This window comes from Kockovaella imperatae (genome assembly GCF_002102565.1).
Source record: "Kockovaella imperatae strain NRRL Y-17943 chromosome Unknown BD324scaffold_1, whole genome shotgun sequence".
Lineage (NCBI taxonomy): Eukaryota > Fungi > Basidiomycota > Tremellomycetes > Tremellales > Cuniculitremaceae > Kockovaella > Kockovaella imperatae.
The window spans coordinates 775263-788927 of NW_019028941.1; the positions used below are offsets into that span (position 1 = coordinate 775263).

Here is a 13665-nt window from a genome sequence, read left to right on the forward strand (position 1 = left end):
ATGATTTCCGAACTGCGGTCCCGAGCGACTCATGGTTCGGTCGTTCATAGAGTGACTCTACTCTGCACAACGCGGATACCGACCAGCGGTCTTATTTCAAGCCAGACTTATGATGTATATGATACACGGATGCGATGGATTTGTACAGAATCATACCAGCCCTGCCGGTCAACGGGGCAGACTCCCTCTAAAGTCTCCCCGCAGACATGATGCTAATCCACTGACACCTCCTACGACCTTCCGAGCCCAGCCAAAGTCGCTAGCATGTCTTGTTGTGCCGCGCCGAGCTGTCGGAAGCCAAGTGGGCCTGTACCACTGCTTCCTTGCGCGTGATTCTGACCAGAGTGAGGGGGGTACTGCATCCCAGGAGGGAATCCAGGCGGATTTCCAGGCCCAACCACATATCCTGGTCCTTTCATATGGGGACCAGGAGGTCCAGATCCATACATGTGCTGTTGGAAAAGTCCATTGGGATAGCCTTGGGGAGAAGGTTGACCACCAGATTGAGATTGATGTGGCGGCATGAGATGAGGAAGAGACATGAATTCCTCCCGGTATTCATTTGGAGATCTCATGGGGCCAAGGCCAACGCCTGGCACAGGCCCAGAACCGTACCCTGGAGGCATAGAATGATGCATTTGAGGAGGGCGAGGTGGTCCCTGGGAGAATTGCATGGGTGGAGGCGGGGGAGGGCCCCGAGAACCTTGACCTTGGCCTTGGGTGAGAAGGTGTAAGAGGTCAGGCCCCGACGGAGGTGGAGGTGGCGGGCGGGACTGTTGCTGAGCTGGTGATTGAGATTCATCAAAGCTGCGGCCTTGATACAAATGCTGGAGCAGATGATGAGGCTGAGGTGGCGGCGGACCTGGAGCATAATCTCGGTTCAAACCAGGTGGACCGCCCTGAGGCTGTCCAAGTATACCGTGAAACGGTTGTTGAGCCTGAGCAACGTCGGGTCGACCGCCAAAATTAGGTTGATCGAATACAGACGACCCGCCACCGCCTTGCCGAGGCAAGTCATACGAGGCGTGTCGTTCGTGCTCATGTGCTACGCTCGGTCGATCATCCCTGGGCGGTTCAAGAGCAGTAGCCGCCGGACTTGCAGTCTTGAGCAGTCCCATCAATCTCGACATATGATCGTCGACGCGAGCATTCTGCGGAGGAGGCTGTTCCACAGCTGGTTGAGGCGAAACACTGTTCTGCGGGGATGCGGACGAGAACCTCTGCGGGGGAGCCGTCAGACTATTTGACGAAGTGAAAGGAGACGGTCCAGATCCAGAGCTTGGCGCTTCAGGTCCACCAAAGAATTTGGCAAAGCGACTGGTATAGGCATTGGGTCGCTCTTGAGAGGGTTCTGGGATTTCCTCTTGATGTTCTTCTTCAGTGGGCCCATTGGACAACAGGTAGTCTGCAGCGTTGAACGTCTTTGGCTCGGTGCTGATGGCTGGTCCACTCGCAGATGCTGCGTCGCCGCCGAAGAACGATACGAGTTGCTTCCCACCTCCACCTCGCCAATCATCGGCTGTACCGCGATGTCTGCGATGCGCGGCAATCATATCCTCGCCAGGAACGAAGTTGAACATTGGTTCTGGTCCCGAACCTGCAATGGCAGGATCCACAGTTTCTGCAGAATCCTCCGGACTAGGGCCATCATCCATCCAGGCAGGAGCAGATTCGTCCTCTCCACCTGCTTGCTGCCAGTTTTGGTGAGGACGCCTTTCACCGGTACGCGCAGGGGGCAGCGCATTCTTGCCTGCGTCAAAGGGTCAGCAATGTGCTTTCAGCCAGGCTGTAGCTCCTTACTTCTCCAGTCTCCTTCATTTCGGGCCCGACGATCAATATTGTCACGCCGGGGCTGAGAGGGCTGTTGTGAGGCCGACATCTTATGAGGCGTCAATCAATGGACGATCCCCAAGTGCATGGAACTTACTTCGTCTCCTCCCAGCCGCATTGGTTTCTCACTCTGCGGACGGACTGAGAAGCGACCCATCTGACCACCAAACGCATCGCGACGATGGTCAGGCAATGGAAGCCCATTTGCGTCTACCTGTCCCTCCTGTCTGCGCAGACTGAAAGCGCTCATCAGCTCGACCCAACTGGGACCGCCCACCCGATGTTCTTGCCTCCTCGTGCGAGGCCTCGACCTCCACCAATGCCTCCGCCGTATCCGAACCCCTGTTCGAAGCCTCCCGCGCCTGGACGTCGACTAGTCTCGCCTCCTGTAGGGTCTATAGACGCAATGGCAGGATCGTCATGAACGCTACGAAGACTCGCTTTCGATGACGAAGGTGATCTAGGAAGGCTCGTCACCTGGTTCATGCATTCGATGGATCTTTGCTCACCCAAACCAAGTCTCCAGTGGACCAAGACCCTGTGGGATGACCCAACCATGCTTTTGTCCTTTGGCGGCGACCTTTAGCAATTGATCGCGGTCATAACGTATCAATTTGCTTTTCTTGTTGGTCACAACGCCGACTACTCCCAAGAGCCTGTCAATCTCTGTGCCGTGTACACCTTCAGGCTGCAACTGATTCTCCGGCATGTCGGGTGACAGAGGGGCGAAAGGATTCAGTCGAGGATTAGGAGCTGAGGGTTTGGGCGAGACACCAGAGGTGTACGATCTCGGGGAGAGGTGCGAATTGTTGGAGTTGGGTGAGTGAGATACTGGTAGGGCAATCAGTACCTCAATGGGGCAGAGATCGGGTAACTCACGCGGCATACTTAGCGAAGCATGAGTTTCTTCTGGACTGGCCCACTGGGCTATGTCGAAGGGCGTTCCAGAAAATGTAGAGCCGCTTTGAGTCGAGCAAGTCTGGATGGTACCAAAGAAGATCGCCGAGTCAATGGAGTCCCGTGGAGTGGTCACTGCTGTGATGCTGTTGGCGGCTGGTATCACAATCCAGTAGGCTGTCCATGTCGTGAGCTCTAGCAAACGTCGCGGTAAAGTGCATAATTGATCGAGCCCCTCGGTAAGCTTTTGACTGACGACATGCATAGCCAAAGCTCATGCTTTATGTCTTTGTAGGTCCATACCTGATTTAAGCCCAATGCCCATGTTCGCAAGAGCTGCTCCGAGTCTCAGAGCTGGTCTGACTTCATGCGTGAGCTTCTCGTACGGTGTCGTTGCGTCGAATGCTCATTCAACCCCCATAGCACCAGCTGAGAGCTGGATGCCGATCGTATGCCGATGCATCTGGACAGAGCTCTGGTGGGGCAAAGATTCTGGGTCTGCCGAGTGAGTGCCTCAGGAAGGGTAGCTAGAGATCAGGTGGCTGAGCTCCTTCTCAGTATGGCTACTTGCAGCGGTGGGAGTCGCGGGAGCTGTAGAGGTCAGCTCTAATGTCTTCTGTAGTATCAGGATACTGACTTCGTTGTCAGCTTTCCGGGAATGGTGTCTTCCTGAAGGCGAAAAGCAAAGAAGGTGACTTCAAGGATCTCTGACCGAAGACTGAGATATGTTCAGCAGTTGAGGCCGTTAAGCAAGCTGCTGCTCCTGCTGCTCCTCGTGAAGCGGTATTGATCAAGTGGGTTTGCAACTCTGATCATTCGCGATGACTGACAACGACAGGGACCAATGGATCCCCTTCACACTTTCCAAAGTTGAACCGTACAACCACAACTCTAAAGTCTATCATTTTGAGTTCCCGCCGGAGGGCAAGGATAAGACGACTGGCATTCCGGTAGCCGGGGCCTTGTTGACCAAGGCGCCGGATGAGGCCGGCATCAACGACGACAAGGGCAAGCCAGTGATCCGGTTAGAAACAAGGCCGTCGACCAAGCTGATCTATCTTCAGACCTTATACTCCGATATCTTCGCCTGATGAAACGGGATCTGTCAAGCTGTTGATCAAGGAGTACAAAGTTCGTGTTGTGCCCCCGTGATCAAGGCTCACAATCTTCAGGGCGGAAAACTCACACCATTCATCTCTACCTTGAAGCCCGGTGAAGGACAACTCATGTTCAAGGGCCCCATTGAGAAATATAAATATCAACCTAACACATTCGACCGTGGTCTTTGCATCGCTGGTGGAAGTGGAATCACGCCTATGTACCAATTGATCAATCATTCGTTATCCATCCCCGACGACAAGACCAAGTGGACCTTGATCTTCTCAAACGTAACTGAAGCCGATATCTGTGAGTGAACCCTTATGTCGAGTATTGACGTGCAGTACTGCGGAAAGAATGGGAGAATCTGGCAAAGCAACACAAGGACAGGTTGGATATCAAGTTCGTTCTCGACAAGGCTCCTCGAGGCTGGCAAGGTAGGTCAATCATTACGTGCAGGCGGTTGACGTCCCTCTTCAGGTCCCACTGGCTTCATCAACGCTCAGATGATTTCTCAACTTTTCCCTTACCACGACGGCCAGAACAAGGTGATGGCCTTTGTCTGCGGACCGCCACCGCAAGTCAAATCCATCTCTGGTCCCAAGGATGGACCCCGGCAGGGAGAGGTGCAGGGTGCTCTCAAGGATTTGGGCTACACTTCCGACGAGGTGTTCAAATTTTAGATATACTATAGGGCATGCAGGTTGAAGAGACATATACAACAGAGCGGCGCCAAACCAGCTTTCGTACATATTTCCCCGGTGTCGCGGTTATCATCTCCATTCCTGCTCCAGACTGTCCTCCTCTTCGTAATCTTGAGGCTGATATCGACCAGCTTGCTCTTGAGCTACTTTGGCAGCCAGCTCTGCCTCTCGATCGTTGACGACTGTCCAGACCGAGGCTTTGAACTGAGGTTGAAAGGTCAGCGCACAATACGCATGCGAGCGATGGCCTCACCAGTGTCAATACTAAACCCATCTTTTTTTCCAGATCCCGCAGCTCCGTCAAAAGCGACTCATTGGGTGTCTCGGCTGTCTCCTTTGCCAGATTGGAGATCTGTTATGATAGTCAATGCGATCTCCAAGGTCCTCAAGCAGTCCACGCCACTGACCCGTTTGATTTTATCACTCAATTTGACATACTCCCACAAGACTTCTTGCTCGAGGGATGACAATTGGCTATTGTTCGCACTGCCAATGCGACTCAGGTTCAGCTGCGATACTACCATTTCCTTCCTTGCCCCTCATTGTCACTCACTATGGATTCTTGGACATGGCTTTGGGGGGTGTATAGCTTAAACATTGAAATTATCCCAACGCGTACCTCGGCGCGACGACTCGTAGACTCACCGAACATTTTACGTAACGCATCCCCATAACGGGACGGTTGTTCCGAAAAGTGACGTCGCTTGGTTGAATGGGACTGAATAGCATTGTTGAATCTCACAACTGAGCGATAGCGAGAACCAACGAGAGGAGGGCGGCGAGCAGGGCAGACCCCTGATTGGCTCTCTCATCTTCAAAGCTTTCACCGAGGGACAACGCTTGATCCTCGTTCACAGCCAAAGGATCTGACCGGAATCGGGCTAATGTGCTGTGTTTCCTTTGGGGAGACATCAAGGTGACACAGGCCGACTCTGTTGCGAGATCCTCAGATCAGTCTTGGGACTCTTTCAATTCTGTGAATAACATTCGGACGCGATGCAGTATCTCTCTAAAGCTTACAGCTTCTGTGAGTCGCCAACTGGGGCCTCGAGACTAACTCGTCACAGATTCGGGCATCAACCCGGCAACTTTATCCGGAGCCATCGATGTCATTGTTGTGAAGCATGTGGACGAAGATGGAGAGGTCACTCTGTCTTCCTCTCCTTTTCACGTCCGATTCGGCAAGCTGCAAGTCCTGCGAGCAGCCGAGAAGCGGGTGACTTTACGGCTTCCGAATAACTTGCCGCCCCCACATGTCGCCCCATTCAGCATGAAGGTTGGCGAATCGGGTGAAGCGTTTTTCGTTTTGGAAACGGACGAAGACGTGCCGGAAGATCTACTCACAAGTCCAGTGGTATCACCGACCGATGTAAGCCTAGTCTGAGATGAATGATGTCTGACTCTCAGGATATCCCTCCGACTCCACCCTTCTCAAGCACCTCACAGACTTCCGCTGAGACACTGCCGTTGAGCGAGCCTCGGACAGATACTGGAAAGGGACCAAAACCGGAGATCGGGCAGCATGAAGAACCAGTGCACGTCGGCTCTCTCACACAGAACCCTTTCGGAGAGACCGAAGAACAGGTCAATCATACGCTGCACAGTGACCGCAACGAGCTGGGGGATGTCGAGCCGTTAGATCTGGATCAGCCGGACCCAGTCAAGTACTCGACTCCCTCCAAAAGTAGCCTCAATATCGACAAGGGCTCTTCTACCGCCTCTCCATCGTCCATACTTAATGCTCCGGCATCACTTCTACCGTCCTTCCTAACATCCTCCAAGTCTAGTAACAAGGAGCCAGAAACAGATGAAACGGCGGAATCGTTGGCCAAGTCCAGGGGCAAAGCCGTCTTGTCAAAGACAACCCCTCCTGAGAACCCGGAAAATCCCGTTTCTGCCAAGCCAGGCGAGGATGCCAAACATGTCGATCGCAATCAGACCATTTCCACTTACAAGAAGACACATGATATCGAACACGCCTTAGATCCAGGAAGTGTACCAGCGGACGATCTGCCAAAGGTCGATCCTGGCGAAGGTGAAGGTCCTGACGTTGTGTATGGCAAGGATGTGGTTTTAGACATGTCCGGCTATCACAGTGCTGGCAAGGCTACTGAAGAGCGCAATCCGAAAGCGGAGAGAGGCATGGCAGAAGAGGCTTATAGAGTCAAAAGTGCTCTGACAGCTGCGAAAATTATGGAGGGGAAAACTCATTCGTCCAAAGTACGAGCTTCGCTGATCGAGGCGTTCGCACACGACTTGATGGCTTCTGTACCTTCGCATAGCTACTCGACCAGCTCCAGACGCAACACGCCTCGTTCTGACGAGACATCTGCTCATTCTGGACTGGACAATATGGATCGCAATGATGATCGGCCGTCTCATTCACAGTCTGATCTATCCTCTACACTAGATTCTCTTTCGCTGGAAGAGGCGACACCGATGAACAAGAGCTCGGCACTTAGACGCGGAGACAGAGGACAGTCCGAGCCACCGCCAGATATGGAGGACGACCTGGAGACATCGATGCCTTCCTCATCGCTTGCTCGGCCTCCGAATGGTAATATCTTCCCATATTCCTCGGCTCAGCCCCCTCGACCAACCACTCCGACCAACCTGCCGAACACTTGGGATTGGGCACGCATGCCGCCACAATCTCCAGAGTCCGGAGGCGTAGACGATTTGGCGTCGTATCCCGACACGGAAAGGATTGAGCAGGGTGCATCCGGTAGAAACGACAAGGAGAGATTGCGAGCTGACAGCATGCCGGCCTTTGGACTGGATCTGCCTCTCACGCCTCCGGGAACGTCCAGGGACCCATCGTCATCTGCACCAGGTAGACTCAAGAATGTCGAAGAAAGTCCTTATTTATTCGTCTTGGAGATGGAGGAAGGGAGGTCGTACACTTTCGAGCTGGCCCTTTGCGAGAAGGAGGACTTCGCTTCAAATGGCAAAGCATCGGTAGGTCCTCGGCTTGGTCATCACTGAATCCATACAGGATGAGGAGGAGTCCGCCTTTTTGCAGAACCGCATCACCTTCCAGCGCTTCATCGAAGAAGCCCAACTTGTTGATGACCCCCGTCTAGTCCTGCGCTACAGTCTACAGTGAGTCCGGTGCTTGCTACAAATCGCTGATTTCACAGATACCTCACTTGGTCAACGGGATCAAAACTTCTCTCCGCCCTGTCCATGTATCGGCGATCTCTGACGCCATCTGGAATGACACCACCAGGTCTCACGGCAGCTTCCCGACCATCTGGTTCAAGCTGGTCCAAGTGGTGGCGTAGAGGTCAACAGTCAGCAGAACCCTCACGTCCAGGTTCAACAGCTCCCGCTTCGCACATCACGGAGTCTATCCCAACTACCAAGAGCGCAGAGGTGCCCACCAGGTCGGAGCCAGCCCGCGACACGCAATACGCCAAGACCCTGAGGTTGTCATCAGATCAATTGGTGAGTCAAACTGCGAACCAAATTGACCCAATAGAAATCTCTCAACCTGAAGCCTGGTCCAAACACAGTTCACTTCTCAGTCACTTCGTCGTACTCTGGCTTGGCAACGTGCACTGCCCGAATCTTCCTCTGGGAAAACACGGATCAAATCGTCATTTCTGACATTGATGGGACTATTACCAAGTGAGCAATGCCCTTGGGATCCTGGCTTACAGGGCAGATCCGATGCTCTAGGTCATGTATTCGCCGCTATTGGCAGAGATTGGACGCATCTTGGAATCGCCAAGCTGTACACTGACATCGCCAACAACGGCTACAAGATCCTGTACTTGACCTCCCGAGCCATTGGGCAAGCCGACTCGACAAGGGAATATCTCAAAAGTATTGTCCAAAATGAGTACAGGCTGCCGGAGGGCCCTGTCATCATGAGTCCAGACAGATTGATGGCGAGTCTGCACAGGTAAGTCATGACACCGAGCTGCTCACCGACCATGACAGAGAAGTCATCATGCGAAAACCGGAAATGTTCAAGATGGCCTGTCTACGAGACATTCAGAGACTGTTTGGCCACAGATCTAAAGATTCCTTCTTTGCTGGTTTTGGCAATCGGATCACAGATGCCATGAGTTATCGCAGTGTCGGCATCGAAGCGTCCAAAATATATACGATCGATTCGACCGGTGTTGTCAAGACTGAGCTGTTGCAAGCTGCCGGTCACAAGGGTAGTTATATGGGATTGGTGAGAGAATTGCTAGGAGTACAGCTGACCATCGAGAACGATCTTGTCAATGAGACGTTCCCTCCCGTCAAGACCAAAGTCAAACCAGAATTCACCGACTTCAACTGGTGGCGATCCTCCATCCCGGACGTCCAGCTCCCCGACTTGACTCCCGTTCCAGTGTCACCTGCGCTCTCTGCCCGATCAGCGTCATCGACCACCTCCTCGAGATACAATGTCCTCGGTCGCATCTCGCAGACGATTGGCCGTAAATCTTCTCGACCTATCCTGCCTTCCAATTTAGATGACACGAAGAGCCTGAGCTCAAGACCCTCAAGCCCATTGATGGGTCCGGCTCTGACGTCCGACGAGCTCTCGGATACGGAGGAGTATGGCGAACATCGAGTACGGCCGAGACAGAACAGTATGCCTGGTTCTTTCGACGATACTGGGGAGCATTTCAGCGAGTTTGTCTCCTCTGAACAAAAAGCAGAAGAAGGCCGAGGCTCGGTATTCGCGGGCAGTATCGAGCACAGCGAAGAGGAACGATTTGACGACGAAAGAGTGGAGGACGACTCATTTGACGATGGTGCAATCTTTGATGATGACATTCTGGCAGCAGGAGAAATGAAGAATGTCCCTTTTTGAGAGAAGGTCTCCGACTCATTTTGTATCAACAATCATCTTGCCTTCATTTGGTATCTCGAGGTGACCTCAATTGCAATGCATAGTCTAGTTTTCGCTTCCGGAAAAGATTGTTACAATCTGTAGCCATCGCTTGTGTCGGTCGGAGCAGTCAAGATGGGATTGGTGGCGATGGGATCTGGACCAACATTGTAGCCTGCTACAGAGTACGAGAAGAAGAGGACTTTCATGGCTAAAGCCATGACTCCGTGAAGGACAGCGACGGCAACGATTAGGAGTCGCAGCATTTTGTTGTCAGCCTGATGTACGATCAGCGGAGGGCTCTGTCGAAGGTATTCCTCACATTTGCCAGAACAGGATATATGTTGCGGACCCTTTGTAAAGGAGCTTCAGTTCACTACTTCTCGGGATCTGGACAGTACTCACATGAAGTAACCCGAGCTAACAGCACCAAGTCCCACCAGAACCCAACGGAGGATGCCCACTGGAATCAGGCACAACAACGAGATGGGTACATAGACACCCATAGCATATCCGTATATGCCCAAAGCCTCCGCCAGGCCCCAGTCACCCACTCCCAGCCATTTCGTAGCTGCCCACAAAAGGGCAGGTACGCCGAGCCCATAGATATAGAGCAAGGATGTAGCGGTCGTCAACAAGGGTATATTCGATTCCGGTTTAAGGTCCGGATTTGACAGGTATTGTGAGATCGAAGCAGTGAGCGTGGATGTGGTATAGAGTGTAAGAATCAATGTCGTCAACGTCCAGAAGGGACCTGAAGAGCCAGCATCAACACTCCGGCCGGGGCAGAACGGAGGGGCAAACATACCGTACAGGTCGATGTGACCATCACAGACTTCTTGGATGAAGCCTTCCCGTGGAATCATGGACATGCCTACGCGTTTGAGAATGGTCGTAGTCTCGACATCAAAGTATCCCTGTACAGTATCAGGACGAGTTCTTGTAGGGGAGGTGTTTTTCGCTCACGCACCTGATAGTAGACGAGATTGAATGGACTGTAAGGCACTTCGGCAGGTGTTCTACCAGAAGATGTGGATGCTGAAGGCATTCTTTCCTGAGCAGATTCTGTACCTAAGAAAGCTGGCAGGGAATGTCAGCACTGAAGATGTGCGTGGAAAGCGATTGTCCTGGGCAGCAAGAAGATCCCGTGCACTGGGGCTGCGGAAGCTCACTCTTGAACTCGAGACCCGGAGCTCGACCTCCTTGCCCATCCTAAAGTCTAGATGAGCAACGATCGTGATAAGAAGTTCCGCACTCACATCCTCGTCCGCATCGACCACAGCGTATCCACCCTGATTGGCCATAGTTGCGACTCCAAAAATCAGTCTATAGAAGGAGGGAGCAGCAATTGACCAATAAAGAAAGCAATTCCTGGTCAGGTCGGGAAAATGAGAGACAGAGATGTTCGGTCTGGGGAAAAAACAACCAGATTATACACACTGCGACTGGAGCGACATACTCTGCGAGATACAAGAAGAGCAGCCTAGAGTTCGCAAAGATGCATGGTCTAATGCATTCATGATAGTCATACAAGAAGATGGCCCGGAAATCTTACCCCCTCTCTCTCAACACTGACAACTCGAAGCTTGAGGAACCTCCTCCTGCTTGGATGAGACGTCGATTTCTGTAGCATAGCAGTCAGTACCTCCTCAATCATCTTGTTGTATGGAACCAACTTTGATTGACGCCGCCTGCTTGGGGATCTGTGGCTCCAGGTAACGCCATGGCAATCTTTTTGAACAATGTCTTCACATTGTGTCCTGCTTTGGCTGATGTCTCGATAGACATGACACCGAGCTCTTTTGCCCGTTTATCCAGATCCTCCGATGTCACTTGCCTGCAGAGGTTGTCAGGATCCTGCTCGTCGAAATGCGCACCTCTTATCGTTCAGATCCGTCTTGTTGCCCACCAGCACTATGATCACGTCCTGACCTCTTTCATTACGAACATCATCCACCCATTTGCTCGTGTTCATGAAGGATGTTCTGTCTGCTCCATGTTTCAGCTGCAAAAATGGACAGTCGACTTTACTACACACTTGTAATGTCGTAGACGATGACAGCAACGGATGAATCACGAATGTAGGATGGGATGAGAGAACGAAACCGTTCCTGCGTTGTCAGCGACAGTCATGGAAGGCAGACCCCACCTGACTACGTGACGATCGGAACATTATGATCAGCGCATCGTTCGTCGACCTCTTGTTCTCACATACCCAGCTATATCAGGTGGTCAGCACGGTTCATGGATGTGTCCGTTGACCCATACGCACCAGTATCCCAAAGTTGTAACCGCACCGTCCTATCCTCCAGATACATGGTCTTTGACAAAAAGTCTATCCCAATAGTCGCCTGGTACGTGTTGTCGAAGGTGTCGTACATCTGTGATCACGGAGATCAGCTGTATTCCAGGAAGTAAGGATACGGATGCGCTAAAGGCGAGCACAGCGAACAGATTCACGCTGGTATCCTTTCTTTTCCACGGAAGCTGGCTCCGTCTCACTCACGAATCTAGTGATGAGAGAGGTCTTGCCGCATGATGTGTCCCCGAGAAAACATAGTTTGAACTTTCTGAGAGGTGAAGAGGAGGCTGAAAAGTCATTCCCTGGTCGTGGAGAAGACGGATTGGACATGATGAGGGGTAGAGGATCAGCTAGCTGTGCTGGAGAGCAGCTAAAATGAAAAAGGAGCTGATTTCAAGGATGCAGAGGATTGACGTCGAAGGATGCTGAGCTCCTGTTCGTCACTGGAGAGCCTGTGCTGTTACTTAGGTGTATGCCTCGATGGTTGTTGCTGCAAGTCGGATGAACAAGAGGGGGGATCAAAGAGACTGCCCAACCCGTCAGAGATCTTTGCTTTCAGCCAAAGTGGCGATTTTTGAGAGATTTTGTGGCGGCATACACTTGTACGCTGTGTGGGCAGCGAAAGCCCTGACCACTGATCATGGCGGGACCGAGGACCTGGAGAAGTCTGATCTTCTTACTCGGAGGGTGCAGTTGCTACTTGCTCATGTGGTATCATGCCTGAGCGGGGGGCAGTGGAGAGGAGGGTGGTTCGAGTCTGTACATCCCAACACTCATGACCCTACCTTTAAGCCTTCTAGGTATTTCCTCGCCGAAACGCCCTCGGACTCCGTACATCCGTTGGTATTCTGTTGCTAAGGAAGCCTTCCACGGAGTCATAACCAAACAGAACAGGCGCTGTAGTTACATGATGCCGCACGGATGAGCGTCCCCCATGAGCTCTTCTTGACGCGTATGAAAAAGGGCTACGAGAGCATCAGCTACTTTCGACGAACTTCGAATCATCCAGGATGCGAGAAGGTCTGGTGATTGAGGCGAACGGATGATACAGTCCAGCACCTCCTATCGCCCCTGAGTTTCACCTGTCTTGTGACAAGTGTGTGACGCTACTATCAGAAGGCGCAGAGACTCCCTGACGCCAGAATGGACTGCAAAGCCCTCCCTTGTCTGCCCTCTCCCAAAGGAGTGTCTCTGAGACCAACGGACAGGACTATAAGTGGGCTCTGGAAAGCCCGCCACACATTCTTCTCACTCTATCCAGTCTTCCATTTCCAGCTAACGATACTCTGAGCCTTTGAAAGCAATTCCTCAACAGACAGTTACTCAAGCTATTCTGTCAGCTAAACCCTAGAGACCAATCTCTCGAAGAAGTGCCGGATGTCAAAAGTCAGCTCTGTTGGAAAGGCGCGCGTCGGAGGCGGGGCGACTGTTTTTGGTGGCACACAAGGTTCTTCAAGTGCAACACGACCCTCTCAATACGCCAATGTCTGCTCTGAAGTAGTAGGTTGGCCGGGATCGACAAAGAGATCCCAGATTACAGTCTGGAACAGTCCCGACGAGGGTCCCGGCTTCAGTATCACTTACCATGATAGCTTCGTGCAACAGCATGCTTACAACCGTAGACACAGCCTCTACCCCACCCCGTACGACCTCATTTGCGGCGAAGAACTGGACTTCGGCGCCTGTTCGACTGATGATGGGAGAGTGGTGCCATTTCCCTCTTTGTTGTCTGCGACTGAGAATCCATGTGCCAGCAATCAGTACAGCATCATGGCTGACCCCAAGGATCCTAAGCAGTTGAGCCAGTACCGCGACCATGATCCCTGGCTCGCCACTCACATGCAAGAAGCAGTGACTCTCGATCGTTTGTGGTCGAAAGCTGGGATCCGGGGCACGGAGTGGGCGGACTTGGCTTTGCGAGGCGCCGTCGTCACTGGGACACAAGAGGGGCGAATCAAGGTCCAGGGTAGCAGCATGACGTACATTCCGGTGACCGCCTCATT

The 13665-nt window shown here is 52.5% G+C and overlaps 6 protein-coding genes across 6 annotated transcripts; 2 read left to right on the forward strand and 4 right to left on the reverse strand.

Moving 5' to 3' along the window:
• Positions 1-33: 33 nt before the first annotated feature.
• On the reverse strand, positions 34-2942 carry BD324DRAFT_612100 (hypothetical protein). The gene is made up of 6 exons (XM_022014350.1): positions 2710-2942; positions 2340-2661; positions 2108-2290; positions 1928-2066; positions 1801-1879; positions 34-1750 (listed from the first exon to the last, which is right to left on the reverse strand). Exons 1-6 carry the CDS (start codon positions 2714-2716, stop codon positions 231-233), a joined length of 2250 nt encoding a protein of 749 aa, XP_021874462.1. The 5' UTR covers positions 2717-2942; the 3' UTR covers positions 34-230.
• Positions 2943-2999: 57 nt separating this feature from the next.
• Positions 3000-4541, forward strand: BD324DRAFT_612102 (hypothetical protein). The gene is made up of 10 exons (XM_022014351.1): positions 3000-3098; positions 3151-3232; positions 3286-3326; positions 3376-3418; positions 3461-3521; positions 3566-3751; positions 3792-3858; positions 3900-4134; positions 4170-4262; positions 4306-4541. The coding sequence occupies exons 1-10, from the start codon at positions 3045-3047 to the stop codon at positions 4506-4508; spliced, it is 1065 nt and encodes a 354-aa protein (XP_021874463.1). The 5' UTR covers positions 3000-3044; the 3' UTR covers positions 4509-4541.
• Positions 4542-5128, reverse strand: BD324DRAFT_612106 (DASH complex subunit Dad3-domain-containing protein). Its single transcript, XM_022014352.1, has 4 exons — positions 5083-5128; positions 4937-5015; positions 4783-4881; positions 4542-4733 (listed from the first exon to the last, which is right to left on the reverse strand). The coding sequence occupies exons 1-4, from the start codon at positions 5097-5099 to the stop codon at positions 4599-4601; spliced, it is 330 nt and encodes a 109-aa protein (XP_021874464.1). The 5' UTR covers positions 5100-5128; the 3' UTR covers positions 4542-4598.
• Positions 5129-5249: 121 nt separating this feature from the next.
• On the forward strand, positions 5250-9404 carry BD324DRAFT_612108 (Lipin/Ned1/Smp2-domain-containing protein). The gene is made up of 9 exons (XM_022014353.1): positions 5250-5556; positions 5597-5898; positions 5937-7487; positions 7525-7631; positions 7670-7976; positions 8011-8159; positions 8197-8436; positions 8475-8715; positions 8752-9404. Exons 1-9 carry the CDS (start codon positions 5526-5528, stop codon positions 9340-9342), a joined length of 3519 nt encoding a protein of 1172 aa, XP_021874465.1. The 5' UTR covers positions 5250-5525; the 3' UTR covers positions 9343-9404.
• On the reverse strand, positions 9405-10759 carry BD324DRAFT_612110 (hypothetical protein). The gene is made up of 7 exons (XM_022014354.1): positions 10620-10759; positions 10533-10572; positions 10331-10440; positions 10169-10277; positions 9766-10114; positions 9683-9713; positions 9405-9638 (listed from the first exon to the last, which is right to left on the reverse strand). The coding sequence occupies exons 1-7, from the start codon at positions 10662-10664 to the stop codon at positions 9453-9455; spliced, it is 870 nt and encodes a 289-aa protein (XP_021874466.1). The 5' UTR covers positions 10665-10759; the 3' UTR covers positions 9405-9452.
• An 82-nt stretch (positions 10760-10841) lies between these two features.
• Positions 10842-12216, reverse strand: BD324DRAFT_612113 (P-loop containing nucleoside triphosphate hydrolase protein). Its single transcript, XM_022014355.1, has 7 exons — positions 11867-12216; positions 11633-11741; positions 11572-11579; positions 11399-11471; positions 11238-11349; positions 11037-11197; positions 10842-10984 (listed from the first exon to the last, which is right to left on the reverse strand). The coding sequence occupies exons 1-7, from the start codon at positions 11990-11992 to the stop codon at positions 10926-10928; spliced, it is 648 nt and encodes a 215-aa protein (XP_021874467.1). The 5' UTR covers positions 11993-12216; the 3' UTR covers positions 10842-10925.
• Positions 12217-13665: the final 1449 nt, after the last annotated feature.